Raw genomic sequence first — 15,056 nt, forward strand, 5'->3', positions numbered from 1 at the left:
CTGACTTTTAAGAAATGTATCTACTAACATGAAAATTTTATTTACTCAGTGAAGATTTAAAATAGCACACCAGTAGCATCTTTGAGTTAATGCTAGGATAATTCTTGACACCTCTGAGAACCCACTTTTTGCTTGAGGCACAGGTGCCCATTTTAGTGTGAGAAATAGCTGCATAGACACAAGAGGATTAATTCCCTTGTTTCAGCCTTAAGTCTATGTAGAGGAAGAAGATGAAAAAGAACAGGAAAGAGACCCATGACCTAAGGTCATACCAGATAGGTAAAGATGAGGAGCCATGCATGCCATGGGTGGTTCTGGATATGCAAATCCATTCATCTGGGTTTGATTGTAAAGAACATGTCTTTGAAAACCTCAGATGTTATGAAATGAGATGAGATGAAGTTATAGGCTTGTGTAAAGCCTTGTGTTACAAGAAAATCCAATTCAGCATCCTTGAGTGCTGTGTTTTCTTTAATGTGGACTATTTTCCTCATCTTGTTCTTGAGGTAGACTGCCATTTCTTTATTGAGAGCTAGCCCTTAATAAAACGGCCCCAGATGGCGTTAGCTGTGCCTTAGTTTGAATTGTCCTGATGCTTGCTCTGTGCCTGTCACAAGGGAGGAAAGCTCTGGGCTTCTGGGTGACATTAGATGTGGTTAAGAACCAGGGCTCCATCCCTCTAAAAAGCCCATAAGTAAACTCCCTATGGAATCCGGAGGGATACTGATGGACTCTCCTTTTAATTCACATAGCCTCCAATTCATTAGTTTAGTTTTAAAACCTTATTTTCAGCTAATGGCTTTTAGGTCACTTTTGTAGTGACTGCTGCAGTCCCTCCCCCTTCCCCCCACGCCTGTTCATCGCTAAATGTTTCAGCTACATTGTGGGATAAATAGCTTTCTTTTGGACTGACTTGTTAATCTCACTATTGTAAGTGGCATGCTTAAAATAGCTCCTGTTGAAATGCTGAAAACTGAAGTCCAGCTTTTCCAGTAACTCTGTCTACAATAGTTTACTTCTCCAGACCTGTGTTACCTCTTTGTAAGATGAAGGGTTTGTTGACAGTATCATCTAGAACCTCTGAAACATCGTCGTGGTTCTGTACTTTCCATCTGTGTCATCCCTATGGATAAAGGGTAGAATTGGGGCAGACATCTGACAGTCCTATACACATGGGCTGAGAGATACATGTAGCAAGGGCTTCCTGTATCTCCCTGGTTTTGAAGAGTCTATATTTGCAACTTGAAAATTCTTTGATATTTCAGGGATAAAGGTGAATGAACTTGAATGTCAACGATGAAAATGGTGGTCTTTTGTAATTCAGTCTTTGGATAAATTATCAGAAGTACTTCAGATAACCATATTTGTTCTCATTAAATGTGCCATGGTTTTTCTTCAGTTTCATTTCTTGATACCTATATTAACAAAGTAGGTCTTGACATACATCCCTAAAACAACTTAAATAACTTTTTTTTTAACTAGAAGATTTACCTTACTGCTTATATATACAATATTTTAAAATTTGAACTCCTAATGCATTTTCTGAAGAAATAATATTTGGTACAAGGGAAGGCATCCTATGGGTCTGGCCAATCACAGAACACTATTTTGGAGTAGGTAGTGTCTTTTATCCATAGGGCTTGAGGGAGCTCCCGCTGGCAAATCTGGGGTGATTTCATATAGAGACACAGTCCACAGCATGGAATGAGAGGTGTCAATGAAGACAGTGGTACATTGTCTTCCAGCGGAATGCCGACTGATGCACATTGAAGAAATGATGCACTACTACCAGCAACATTCTGAACACAGTGGTGCATTGTCATACAGCGGAATGCTGACTGATGCACATTGAAGAAATGATGCAATAATACCAGCAACATTGATTGATGCTTGAGTCATAAGCAAATGATAACAGACTCTCTTTATAGTTCCGTAGTAGGGCTCCACAAATCAGTTATTAAGATGTTTGTTTTTATTTTGCAAGGGGGGGGAGGAAGTGGGAGGGCTTGAGACAGGGTGTTACTATGTATCTCAGGCTAGTCCTGAACTCATTATTTTAGTCTCCCAAATGATTGAACCACTATACCTCACCTGAATATCATTAAGAATTTTAAGACAAACCACTAAGAAAAAAAAAACACTAGAGCTTATTAGGTAGAGGGGTAAATGAAAGAGGCTGGAGGGACACTTGGGGGCTTGGCATGTAGCTCAGAGTACTTACATATCATGCGTGGAGCTCTGGGTTCCATCCCCCAGCACTACTTAAAACCAGGTGTAGTGGCACAGGCCTGTAATCCCAGCACTAAGGAAGTAAAGACAGAGGATCAGAAGGTCAAGGTCATCCTGGGCTATATAACAAGTTCTAGGCCAGTCTGGAATACATGGCATCCTATCTATAACAGCCAGACATACCTCCATTAAATCACTGTAGAAGGTATGGGTGGAGCTGGAGTCAGTAACCAGAAGGCCTGGGAACTAGAACAAAATCAAGTAGATTTAAACATACTCACAGTAATGACCAATAGAATTAATCCAGATAATCAAAGGATAGAGGCTCTTAGGTCACAGATTAGAAATCAAACTGAACCGACAAACACCCTATTGTTAGAGATGCACCTAGCACACAGCATGAGAAACTGAAAGCTAAGGAGCCTTAGAACAGAATCATATGGATGAGAAGGTAGATACCACTAACACTGCATTGTGCTTAACTGCCACCAATCTGGTATATGTATGTTAATGTATTTGTTCTTTTGGGTTCATGTCAATATTGTTTTCTAACTTGGTACTTTCAATGAAAAAATATATGATGGCCATTTTCCATATCATAAACATTCATTTCACATGATTCTTATTGGGATTATGTTGTAGATTTTAATCTCCCATTACTGTATTCTTGAACTGCTTTGAAGTTGTGACTTTAGTTTTGGCCTAATGTATTTTAGGAGATAGTTTTGTAAAATTTCTGTCAAGTCATAAGAAGTCTTCATAAAAATATATCTTTATATTTGTTCTGCCTCTGACATGATGTTACCAAAGTTCATACAGGAAAAAAAAATCTCATAATGTTTTAAGTAATTTTATGATTTGTGTTGGGCAACATTCGTAGCTATTCCTGACCATGTGCCACAAAGTGAACATTCCAGGCAGACTTTTTAATCCAATGTAAGATATTTTGAAAAAATATATATAATTTGCCAGACACTGTAATTTGTAGTATACATATCCTAACACAACTGTGTATATCTTACTGTGTATGAAAATCACCCATAAGTCTCACTTCCCATGACCTTCTCCAGATATACTGATTCAGCTGGTCTGGAGTCAAATCAAGCATCCATGCTTTAAATAAATATGTCTAATACACAGCCAGAAGCACTTGAACAGCTCATTAACACACCAAGAAGGATGCAGCTCATGCTGCACAGGGTGACTGGTTCCAGGGGTGACACCTATTCTCTATTCAGCCCCTTGGCAGTCAAGGGCTTGGGTAAACTTGGTGGTTCCTTTCAGTGGCTTGGTAAAGTTTGAAGAAAAGTTCTGGGGTATAACTGGGATATAATTAGAACTGCATTCCTCTGTTCTGACTCACAGAGGAAGAAAAAACCCCACAAATCCAAAATTTGGAGAACCTCAAAATACCATTTTTTAAAAAAATTAGGGCAGATAATGACAATTTCTAATATTCTATCCTTTGGAAAATGGAACATTATAACTTTATTTATCAATAGTTCACAGTTTCCAAAGCTAAATTGTACATCTTTTCATATATTTCTGAGAACAACTTGATCAGTCCCATTTTTTTCATAATTGAACACAGGGGAAGAATATAATGATCTCTTCAGCTTGCTTGAGACCTCTATGCAGAGCTTTGTTAGAAATCACACAGGTAGAACAGGGGAAAATCCTAAAAATCACTGTAGCCTAATGTTGCTTTATTACAAGGGAGAAATCCAAATTAACAAAGGCAGAAATGAAAAAGGGGTCATCAGTAATACACACCATACACACAGAGGAAATCTAGAGAATCATAACCTGTAGTCCACCAAACTGGACTAATTTGGAAAATCTGTGCATAAAAGGGGGGGATAATTTTCTCAATACATATCACTAACTGACATTAAATCATAACCATGTGAGCAATTTAAATGGATCTGTAACCCCTAATGAAATAGAAGCACTCATAAAAGTCTCCCAACCAAAAAGGCACAGGACCAGATGGTTTTAGTGTAGAATTCTACCAGATGTTCTAAGAAGAGTTAATGCCAATACTCCTCGAATTATTCCATAAAATAGAAACAGATCATTGCCCAATTCATTTTATGAGGCCACTGTTAACCCAGATACCCAAACCACACAAAGACCCAACAAAGAAAGAGAAGTATGTACTTTTGCGTGAAAAAACTTTTCTTAGGGAGACAAAATACACATCTTCTCACCCTGATAAGGATCCCACAACAGAACAAAGGATGCTGCTGCTGAAGTCCAACTTGATGAGCCAATGAGTTTATTAGGGTTACTTACAGGTAATATATGGGCCAGGGGTGAACAGAAATGAACCAAAGGCAGTGGCATCTTCAAGGTCTACCCCAGTGTGGGTGACAGCTCACAAAGTGAGGAACGTGGAGCACACTGCATAACCTACAGGCAGCTCAACAGGTTAGCATGTCCTTTCTAGGTACCTTAGGTGGTCTAAACTCTTTCTTATAGGCATCACAGCTGGTTCCTGCATCTTCCAGATAGCTGGTTGGTCTCAGAGACTTCTTTGTAGCTTTTCTCCTCTTAGAGTATTTTTTGAAGCTCAGTTTCCTTCCCTATAAACGGGACTCTCAACTTTTATTGTTTAAAATTGTTTATATGATCCAGAGGGGCCTAGTGAAGCTCATGAGTTTCAGAGACTTCCTGATGCTGTCTTGAGTTGTTTACCTTCCCATTTAAAGAGTTTCCCTATAGGATTCTGTTCAGTCTTGGAGGAAACTGTTTAGACAACATAGACCAATTCCCATACTAACATAGATCTAAAAATTCTCATATAAAATACTTGGAAACTGAATCTAAGAACACATAAAAAAAAAATCAGCCACCATAGTCAAGTACATTTTATCCCAGAGATGCAGGAATGGTTTAACATATGTAAGTTGATAAGTGTAATCCACCATATAAATAAGCTGAAAGACAAACAAATGCATGACCATCTCATGAGATTTAGAAAAGGCCTTTGAGAAAATCCAACACTCCTTCATGATAAAAATCCTGTCGACATTAGGGATACAAGGGATATACCTCAACATAATAAAGTCTGTTTACAGAAAGCTCACAGCCAACATCAACTTAATGGAAAGAAACTCAAAGCAATTCCATCAAAATCAGGAACAAGGTTGTCTACTCTCTCCATACCTATTCAATATAGTACATAGAAAATGTATTTTCAATAAAAGAACCACAACTCTTTCCTTACCCAGTCTGAGTATTTATGTGATGCTCATGGTGGAAGAAAAATTTTCATGAACTTAAACTATTGAGTAAGTGGGTGCTCTTCCCCCCCTTGCTTGGTGACATGCCATTCTTACTGGAGACAATCTGGAAAAAGGGAAACAAGAACCATGTAATGTTCAATATTACAACTTCTTAAAAAGTATAAAACACTAGAAGTTATTACTTGAAGCACCACCCACAGATTACAAAAAGCTTTATGAAACATTTGAGGAGTCTGGATGTTTTCTCCAGCACTCTGAATATCCGCTGATGTTGTAACCAAAAAAGATAGCAAAAGGTAGGTTTTAGAAGTGTTAGAAATCAGGGTGAAAGTGAGCAGCCAGATCATAAATGGGAGGTTTTGATGGATGAAGAAGGCTTGAAGCAGGTGATGGGTGGAGAAGAAATGGGGAAGGTTAGCATTCAAGATGAATGAAGATAAAAACATCAGCATCTTAGCCAACATCAACACAAAACTAAATCACTCATATGTCTACTGATAATTCATGCATATGTCTACTGAGCAAAGACCAAACCTCCTGAGTAGTATACAAAATGTCATAGCATTTAAAATTTCTCTTTTGGAGTGGTAGTTACAATGTTAACTATTTGTAACATTATCTTTAATTTTTATTAAGATTTTATTTTATGTGTCTCAGTGTGGTTAGGTGCACTTGGCTGCAGGTGCCTGTTGTGGCTAACTGTGGAGTTGGTTCCTCTGGAACTGGAGTTACAGGCAGTTGTGAGCTGCTGACATGGGTGCTGGGAACCGAACTCTGGTCCTCTGCAAGAGCAGTTTTTATTCTTAACTGCTGCATTGTACTTCCAGCCCCATATTCATGTTTTTAAATAGATTTTTATTTGGCATTTATTTTGTGTTAATATTCTTTTTGGTTTTATATTTACCATCCAAAATTTTGTTTCAAGGTGAGATTGTCTTTGCATATAATTTTAGTATACCTAAAATTGGCTAAAATAATATTAAACCATTTATCATTATCTTTTAAACAGAACTTCTGATACTTTTATACAAGAAATTATTCACTATTACTATGATCATTCTTTAAGATATATAAATCATGAAAATACAGACTAATTTATGATATTTGGCATTCTTATTACTCCTGTAAAATCCCAAATATTGAGAACTTAAGATACTAGAGGCTTTTCTACATTTCTTAACCAAGTTTTCCCAGGATTTTGTATATTGTATATAATCCCAAGAAATACCATTATAGATATAGCGCCAGACAGCATCCTGGTCATGTTAACATGCACTGTCTCATTTGGTTCTCCCAGGTATAGGGGCTTTTCTAGTTCCTGGCTCACAGTTACAGACAAGGAAGCTAAAACACACATCATTAAGCAGCTAGTGCCCTCCGGTCCACGTCGCTGGTAGGAGGCAGAGCAGACTTGAACACGAGAGGTCTGGCTCCAAAACACATGCTCTCAGCCAGATAGAGTGGGCTCTGGACCTGAGAACAGCAGATAGAATAGGAAAGAATCACGTCTGTTTGTTTCTCAGATTCCGAAGGACCTGCTAGACCATGTGTACAGCCTGTGTGTAATTGCTTGTGCAAACCAAAACAGTGGGTTTGGCTGTTTTTTTTTTTTTTTTTTTTCACCCTCCCACACAATAGTTCCCCAGACCACATGTCCATGTTTGGAAGAGGCAAGTTCAGAGGGACAGCTCCCCTCCTCTTTCATGTCAGCAAATTGCTCCTGTCCCATCATAGGCTTGACTGTTTTCAGGGTGGGATGTTTCTTTTCTGCTGCAGTCTGGTGTTTGCTGAGGACTTGCCCCAGCTCAGCTTTCCCGATCTGTTTCTTCTTAATCCTTCCTTATCAGTGTATGTGTCTCATCTGTCATCTGATTACATCTGAGTAAGCTGTACCATGGCACGTCAGCCTCATTGAGCCATGTTTTCACATAGCAAATGCTCATGGTGTCTGCATCTGAAGACAACGGAGAAAAAAAAAGATCGGCAGCCTCGCTTTTTAGAGTAACTCTTCCCAGCAGCATCCCTTTGAGTTGACTAACTGCTTTGTACATGCCCAAGTGCTGCTTAGAGGAGCTGTTTAAAATCCCCCCAGTTGTCTCTAGGGGTGTCAACAAAATTAGTGGCTTGATGTGAACTGATTGAATTTTTAGAGTTTGGGGCCTTAAGGGGAAAAAATGGAAGAAAACCAGTAGCAGTGTGTGGGATTGTAGGGCTGGTTACCCCCTGGTTGGTGCCTTTGTTGCCTGGAGACTTTGGGATGTTTGAAGGAGGAGTTCTGCAGATGGTTGGTGGGTTTTACCAACAGTGCTGACCCTTTGCATGGTTAGGGACTGTATAGAGAGGCACCCATGTAATGAGGTAGTGATAAGTGTCTTGTTGGAAGGCAAGTGTGTTTATGAGGATTATGGTCTTTGGCCCTGGACAAGTCTTATTTGACAGACTTCTGTAACTCTCATACATGTGATGTCATGGCTACTGTGAGATTTCTTGGTTTTGGAAAGCAGGGAACATAGAAACTAAGCATGTTAGGAAGATTAAATCATGCCTACTTAAAGCTCTGTCTCTCACACACACATGAAAAGGAAATACTGTGTACAAAACAAGTAACCATCAAGTATATTGACTTAACTATGTATATTCCAGTCCATATACATTATCCATATAATACGGACTTAACTTTTCACTCCCATAGAAAGGGCAAATACCAAGTCTCTCTTCTTTGTCTAGCCTGTGAGATTTATCTTACTTCAAGTATGTTTGATGAGTCCATCATTCATGAACCCATCCCACTGTAGTATGTTTGAAGGCATAGACAACCCTGACAGCATTGATATATGAGGATCTGCGGCTGTGGTTTTCTCCTCGCCTGGATTCTATTCAATTTCCAGGTGCTCATTAGGTGGCCCTCCCTTGTGCACCATTAGCAACCCAGATCTGTAGCCCTGGCTGGCATTTAACACACTTACTGAGACTCCTTGCCTCATTAAGGTCTGTCCTGTTGATAGTCCTGACACTATCCTCTGGATTGCCCAGCCCAGAGAGAAGGTCTCTGCATAAGTATTTAAGAAGTGAATGGCTTTGATGTAGATAAAAGTCATTAGCAGATAACTAAATCTTAGTGCCATATAAAAGTCAAGCCAGGGTGGGGACAGTTCCCAATATAGGCTCAGGAATTCTTGGACTTTGTGTCTGGTGCTTTTCACATGTGCCATTAAATGTGCAGTTTTCTGGATGTTTCTGATTCCAGTTAAAGGGAGGCAGTGAAGCCCAGAGCAAAGATAATAGATGGCCATTTGTACAGTTGCAGTTTCTAGCCACCAGCTGTGCACTCTTGTTAGTCAGCTAGCTAAAATTTCAGTGTCTTTATTTGTTCAGTAGGCTAATAATAAAAATATCTCAAAGGGTCATTGGAGAAATAGCTACATATAAAAATTTACCCAATGCTTGGCATATTTTTGCTGTTGTGGTGAGTCATTTAAATTTTGTAGGAATAAATGACTGTAAACTGTGTTGGTACTGTTGAGTTACCCAGTTAGAGCCTTTCTCAACATGCCAGTGTGGTGGTGGCTTTGAAAATAAAGCACAGAACAAAATCTCCTTAGGTGGGGAGCAACACTCATTGGCTACTCTGACTTTTTCTACTCTGGATTCACTGTTGCTCTTCATCAAGACCAAACTTCCCTGATCTGTTCCTAGAGAGTTAAGGGGCACAATGGAGCTGCTAATGTAGGCTATTCCTGCAAGGACATGGTGTGCCCTCAGTAGATGACTTGGACTCAAGAATGCTCTGTATGCCTAGTGGGAAATTCTATGACATAGTGCTGTGGTCTAAAGCTCCTCTTTTCCAAACTCCCTTCCACTCCCCTCGCAACATTTTGTGATACTTAGAATTAGAGCATAGAGTTGATTCTTTCTCCGCCATTCATAAAATGAACTGTGTACACTGTAATTTGATCTTCATGTCACTGCATTTCCCTAGGGTTACAACGTGGTGCCTCTGATCACAGACTGTCAAGGATAAGCCATAACCTCCCTAGTCAGGGAAGACCACTAACATTAGGCTATGATTCACTAGTCTGGAGCTCGAGTTCCAAGGTTGTTCTTATTTAGGACAGTCTTTAATAGTTCTACCTTTAATATGCTGCCATGATTTTCTTTAACATTTGTGAACCAACAATTTCTCCTCCCATTAAAAAAAAAAAAAGGAAGAAAATCGGCAGCTCTCCAGTGTGTGTACGATGGCATCTTTGTGCTGATTTCTTTGTTCTCCTTCTTCATTCCATCAAGCTGTCACTTGATTATTGTCTTTGTGACAGACCAGGTCCAGGGAACAGTCACCATCCGGAATATCAGTGCCCTGTCTTCGGGTCTGTACCAGTGTGTGGCTTCTAATGCCATCGGGACCAGCACCTGTCTCTTGGATCTCCAGGTTATCTCGCGTAAGTATATAGACGTTGGAGGCCAACTCAAGGTGCAGATGTCTAAGGCCTTTGTTAAGTCATAAAATGCAGGGTTTGTCATCATGGTCTGGAGAGTGTTAAGAGGAAACAAATTCTCTTACTCATTGTTGAAAACATTTTATAAAAATGTTACTACTTAAGTCTCCATGATATGCTCATCCTTGTGATAAAGTGTCTTCTCAGGACCACCAGAGCCAAACTAATCTTCATGTCATGGTGTTGTGGACATGACATAAATCTGCAGTCATGGTAGAGCTCTCCTAATACTCTTGTGTCCCCCACTCCCCCTAATCCCTTAGATCTTCTGGGTGTTCAGTTATAAACAAGCAGTGAAGAGCCCTTCCTTTTGGTGGGGAAGTCTAGATCATTTTTATTCTGGCTGTAGAAGGGAGTCATGTGACTGGGATGAGGCCATAAAATATGAGATCCAAGGCTCTCTTAGGGCACTAAAGCTGGTTGGGTAGGCACTGTTGCCTGCCCTAATCAAGCTGTTGCTCTTCTGGGGCCTTGAGAGGTTTTGGTGTTTTGCTCATTTAATGCTTGCTGAAAGTCTACTGGGAATGTTGGGTTAGGCAAGATCTGACTTCATGTGGGAAGGTTTTATACATTTTAAACAGACTTACTTGTATGAATATTGCTGCATGGCATGTGCTGTTTCTTTCTCGTTTACTTGAATCTACCTTAAATATCTTTTGCAGCCCAGCCCCGAAGCGTTGGAGTAATAGCTGGAGCTGTTGGTACTGGTGTGGTTCTGGTCATTATTTGCATTGCACTGATTTCAGGGGCATTCTTTTACTGGAGAAGCAAAAATAAAGAGGAAGAGGAGGAAGAGATTCCTAATGAAATCAGGTTAGTCTATCAGATGCCTCATCTAGCAGAGTCAGTGTGGATTTCTAGTTTAGAGTCAAGGTTTCTTTGCCAGTCTTATAACTCTTATGATCAAGGTCGTGGAAATGTCCAAATGCCATTTTCTTGTTATGTATATCCCTTTTCCTCATGGTCATGCCTTTTTTTGTTTGTTTGTTTACAAAAATCCTTCATGAACTGGAGTAGGATGAAGAGCTTCCCTGTGCCCCCACATCTGCAGGGTAGGTAGTGACTGTTACACCAGAAGAGTTAGCCCATAAAACCTGTGTTTTATGTCAGCTATTATAATAGATGGGAACATGCAGAAGTAAAAGGGATTACCTCACAAACATACCAGCTTCTCTCCCTACTTAGGCACTGTACTGTGGCTTGGTATGAAGGAACATATCAATCATATTTCAACAATATAATAATATACATGAGGCATCCTACTTTACGTAAAAATACTTTGGTTGATGCTTCTAGAGGAGCTATCTCTAGGTGTTGTCGACTGTCCTTTCTGAATCACAAGGCAGTGCATAGCATCACACAGAGAGAGACGGTGTGTATGTATTTGTCAGATCTTTCTTTTCTCACAAAGCAGCTGGGATCCAGTCATTGTGCCCTATCCTGATGGCCTTATCTGGTCCTAACACCGGCCAGGACTCCTGCTCCTCAATGTCATAGTTAATTATATTTCACCCTAAAACAACAACAACAACAACAAAACAAAAACAAAAAACAACAACAACAACAAAAAACCTTAATGGATATCAATTTTCAACCCTTATTCTTAGTCCCTTAGTGGACATTACAAGGCATAAAAAAAAATAACAGGCAACTCATAAAAGAATACAAATGTTTTAAGGGGTCAATGTCAAGAAAAATAGCTCATGGGATTTGAGGGTCCAGACTGTTTCAGACTTGACTACTTCGTATCCTTGTTGATATGCTTGAATGACTTGTGACTTCTCGGCATACTCAGCCTTTCTGAATTTGGTTCCCCTTCCTTCTCTGGTCTTCCTCTCTGCTGCCAGCTCTCCCTGTTCCCACCCTTTAGCCCATCATCAACACGCCATGACTCTTCAGGTTCTGCTAGTAATACAGTCTAGACACCACGATTGACTCTTTCAACTTCTTCACGTGCTTAACTTGCTTTCCTGGGTATAATTCAGTGAATTTCTTTGTGGGTTGTTATCTTTATAGCTAAAACAGATGTTCATATGTGTGTGTGTGTGTGTGTGTGTGTGTGTGTGTGTGTGTGTGTATTTGTAATCATATGTATTTCAGTTATATATAACTCTATCTTTGTTTCATTTCAGAGAGGATGATCTTCCACCTAAATGCTCTTCTGCCAAAGCATTTCACACAGAGATATCCTCCTCAGAAAATAACACGTTGACCTCTTCCAATACCTACACCAGTCGATACTGGAACAACCATCCCCAAACCCATAGAAACACGGAGTCATTCAACCACTTCAGTGACTTACGCCAGTCTTTCTCTGGCAATGCGGTTATCCCATCCATCTATGCAAACGGGAACCATCTGGTCTCTGGTCCACATAAGACTCTGGTAGTGACAACCAACAGGGGCTCATCACCCCAGGTCATGCCCAGGAACAGTGGTTCAGTCAGCAGGAAACCTTGGCCTCAGCACACACACTCCTATACTGTCAGCCAAGTGACCCTGGAGCGCATTGGGGCAGTACCTGTCATGGTGCCTGCCCAGAGTCGGGCAGGATCCCTGGTGTAGGATGTGTGAGGATGCCTTGTCCAGAAGAGGATAAATGGAATGCCTCCCGACAAGGGGGAGCGCAGGGGTGGGTGAGTGCTGGAAAGATAGACTTTTGTTATGATTACATTAGTAAAAAGCACCAAGAGGGCGGTGCTATTGCCTGGCCACTGCAATGTGTGAAGTGGCCTGGAATATTACGTCATGAAGACTCAAGAAGATTGTTTCCCCACCACAGCTGTCCTGGGATTCAGTTTAAAAAATGCTGTATCTCAAATGATGTGCCAAGCCAAGGAGATTTCTAGAAGCAGAATAGCACTTACGACCCAAACCGTGGTCCAGGTGGACCTGTTCTTTAATTCTTGCCTAACTTAATAGTTTTCAACAGACTTTAAGTGCCAGGTGGAATTTAAATAATGAAATTACTTTTTAAAATAGGTGTCTTTACAAAACAAACAAACAAACAAACAAACAAACAAACAAACAGAACAAGCTTGTGGCCTGTTCTGCCTCTCCCACCTCCCTTTAATCGTGAGGGCTTAATGGTACTAGTGATGCATTCCTACTGGGCTGGCTCTTTACCATAGAGGCGAAATTTTGTACGGAATACAATTTGGCTAGAAATGGGGAAAAATAAGGAAACTTCTTGTGAACACCCCACACACTTATTTATTTACCTCTTCCTGAACCATGACTTCCTTCCATATCTGGGATTTTGCTATATTGACAGATTCTTGTCTGTGTTACTCTGGGATCTCTTACAGGTCCATGGCAATTACTGTTCATGATTTCCTGAAAAGAATATTTTTTTAAAAGAAAACTTATTTTTTTTTAAATACTTGAGAAACAGTGGACGAGGAAAGCATGAACTTAACACCTTGTCCAGTGATTGTACTCAGTGACTGGGCAGAAAGCCTTCACAGTTCAGGGGATTAAGTAGTCTGTCCAGAACACAGATCGAGGCAGGTGGGAGGGGCCTTTGCCTTGCAAGCAGGGCCCCAAAGAAGCAAGGTTGTTGTGTATGGCAACCCTGCTGTCACACAGGTCACTTTTAATGAGGGCAGGGCCTGATGTCTTTTGTACTGAAGAGGATAATCCCCTCTTGTTTGACAAGTAGAGGTTAGTAGGTTGTTACAGAAAGGGCAGGAGTTGTTTTGGGTTTGTTTCTTTCAAAAGAATTCTTTTTTTGCAAAAGAATAATAAGGGTTAGACAAATGGGAGGTCTTCCAGATCTTCCAGTGTGCTCTTGGGGGTTTGCTCAGCATCCGAAAATGTGGGTGTGCAATTTTGCCGAAATGCATTGCATACCAGTGTAAAAAGACACCTTCCCCCCACATTTTTTTTTTTTTTTTTTTTTTTTTTTTTTGCTAATTACTTGGCTTGGCTAGCCTTTCAGTTCACCAGATTCATTTACAGACTCTCTGCTCTATATTGTGCTGTGTGTATGTGGATGTACCTGTATCGTTGACTATCTTGCCTTAATCACACTTTAGGGCAACTCGTGATGGTGATTTCTTCCAAGATTTGTTTTTTAGTTGTTTGTACCGAGCCCACAATTTTCAAAGAACCTTTTTCCTTCTTCTTACATTCCCTCTGTCTCTCTTGCACCAATCTTCTTGCCTTCCTTGCCTGTGGGCATGGTCTTCCCAGGGAGTGGCCTTCTGGCTTCAGTTATTGGAGGGGATGGAAACCAGCAGTGATTGCCTATACTGTTTTTCTAAGAGGGCCACACTCGGAACTTCACTACTGTGACCATTTCAATGTTGATAAGAAGATGAACTTACCATAGTGTTACTTTTTTTTTTATTTGATGGTTATTGACTTTGTAAAAATTTAAATAAATGAATGTCTATACTTTTTAAAGAAAAGTGAAAATACCATGCCACAGAAGAGATAATACTATCAGATGCTGTTTAGAAAGCATTTATCTTGCATTTCTTTATTCTTTCTAATTGCCTAAAATTCAATAAAAGTTTATTCATATAAAATGCATTGTCATTAATTGTCATAGTAGTAATGGATCCATGACCTTTAATATGTTCCCTTGGTGTTATAAGCATTCTTCTCTTCTGTGAAATATTATCCATAATTGTTTGAATGGACACGTGGTATTTCTAAAATGACTTAACTTTTCTTGTATTAGACTTTTAAGTGAATTCCAGTTGTCACTCATAGGACTGTGTATATAATGACCATTTGTGAACATCTAGCTTTTTCCACATCATTAATCTGAGAGTTCCTGAAAACAGGTGTTAGACCAGAAGTTAACCTCTAGTCCCCACCTGCCCAAGGACCAGGTGACTTCCTGGTATTCTGGGGGTTGGAGATCTTGGAAAATAGCAACAAAGCCTCATGGGAAAGTACAGTGGCCTGTGACTTTTGCCCATATAAATTCCATCAAAACGTGTCTTGAGGCCACTTACCTAGAAAATTTCCAGGTTATGGTCCTGACCAAAATTCCATCTTGGTCAGTATTTAATGTTTTTAATAAAAGCTTCATTAAACTTGGCCAAATGGTGGGCCTGGTTTTTCTGCCAAA

The 15,056-nt window shown here is 40.0% G+C and overlaps 1 protein-coding gene across 1 annotated transcript in view; it reads left to right on the forward strand.

Annotated features, from left to right (window-relative positions):
• Igsf11 (immunoglobulin superfamily member 11) overlaps nucleotides 1–13,358 on the forward strand; it is a 122,885-nt gene extending 109,527 nt beyond the window's left edge. The window contains exons 5-7 of the mRNA XM_036203867.1: nucleotides 9,794–9,916; nucleotides 10,636–10,786; nucleotides 12,106–13,358. Coding sequence (XP_036059760.1) covers nucleotides 9,794–9,916; nucleotides 10,636–10,786; nucleotides 12,106–12,538 — 707 coding nt within the window. The 3' untranslated portion in view covers nucleotides 12,539–13,358. The remainder of the gene's footprint in view (nucleotides 1–9,793; nucleotides 9,917–10,635; nucleotides 10,787–12,105) is intronic.
• Nucleotides 13,359–15,056: the final 1,698 nt, after the last annotated feature.

The sequence above is a fragment of the Onychomys torridus genome, chromosome 12 (genome assembly GCF_903995425.1).
Source record: "Onychomys torridus chromosome 12, mOncTor1.1, whole genome shotgun sequence".
Taxonomy (NCBI): domain Eukaryota; kingdom Metazoa; phylum Chordata; class Mammalia; order Rodentia; family Cricetidae; genus Onychomys; species Onychomys torridus.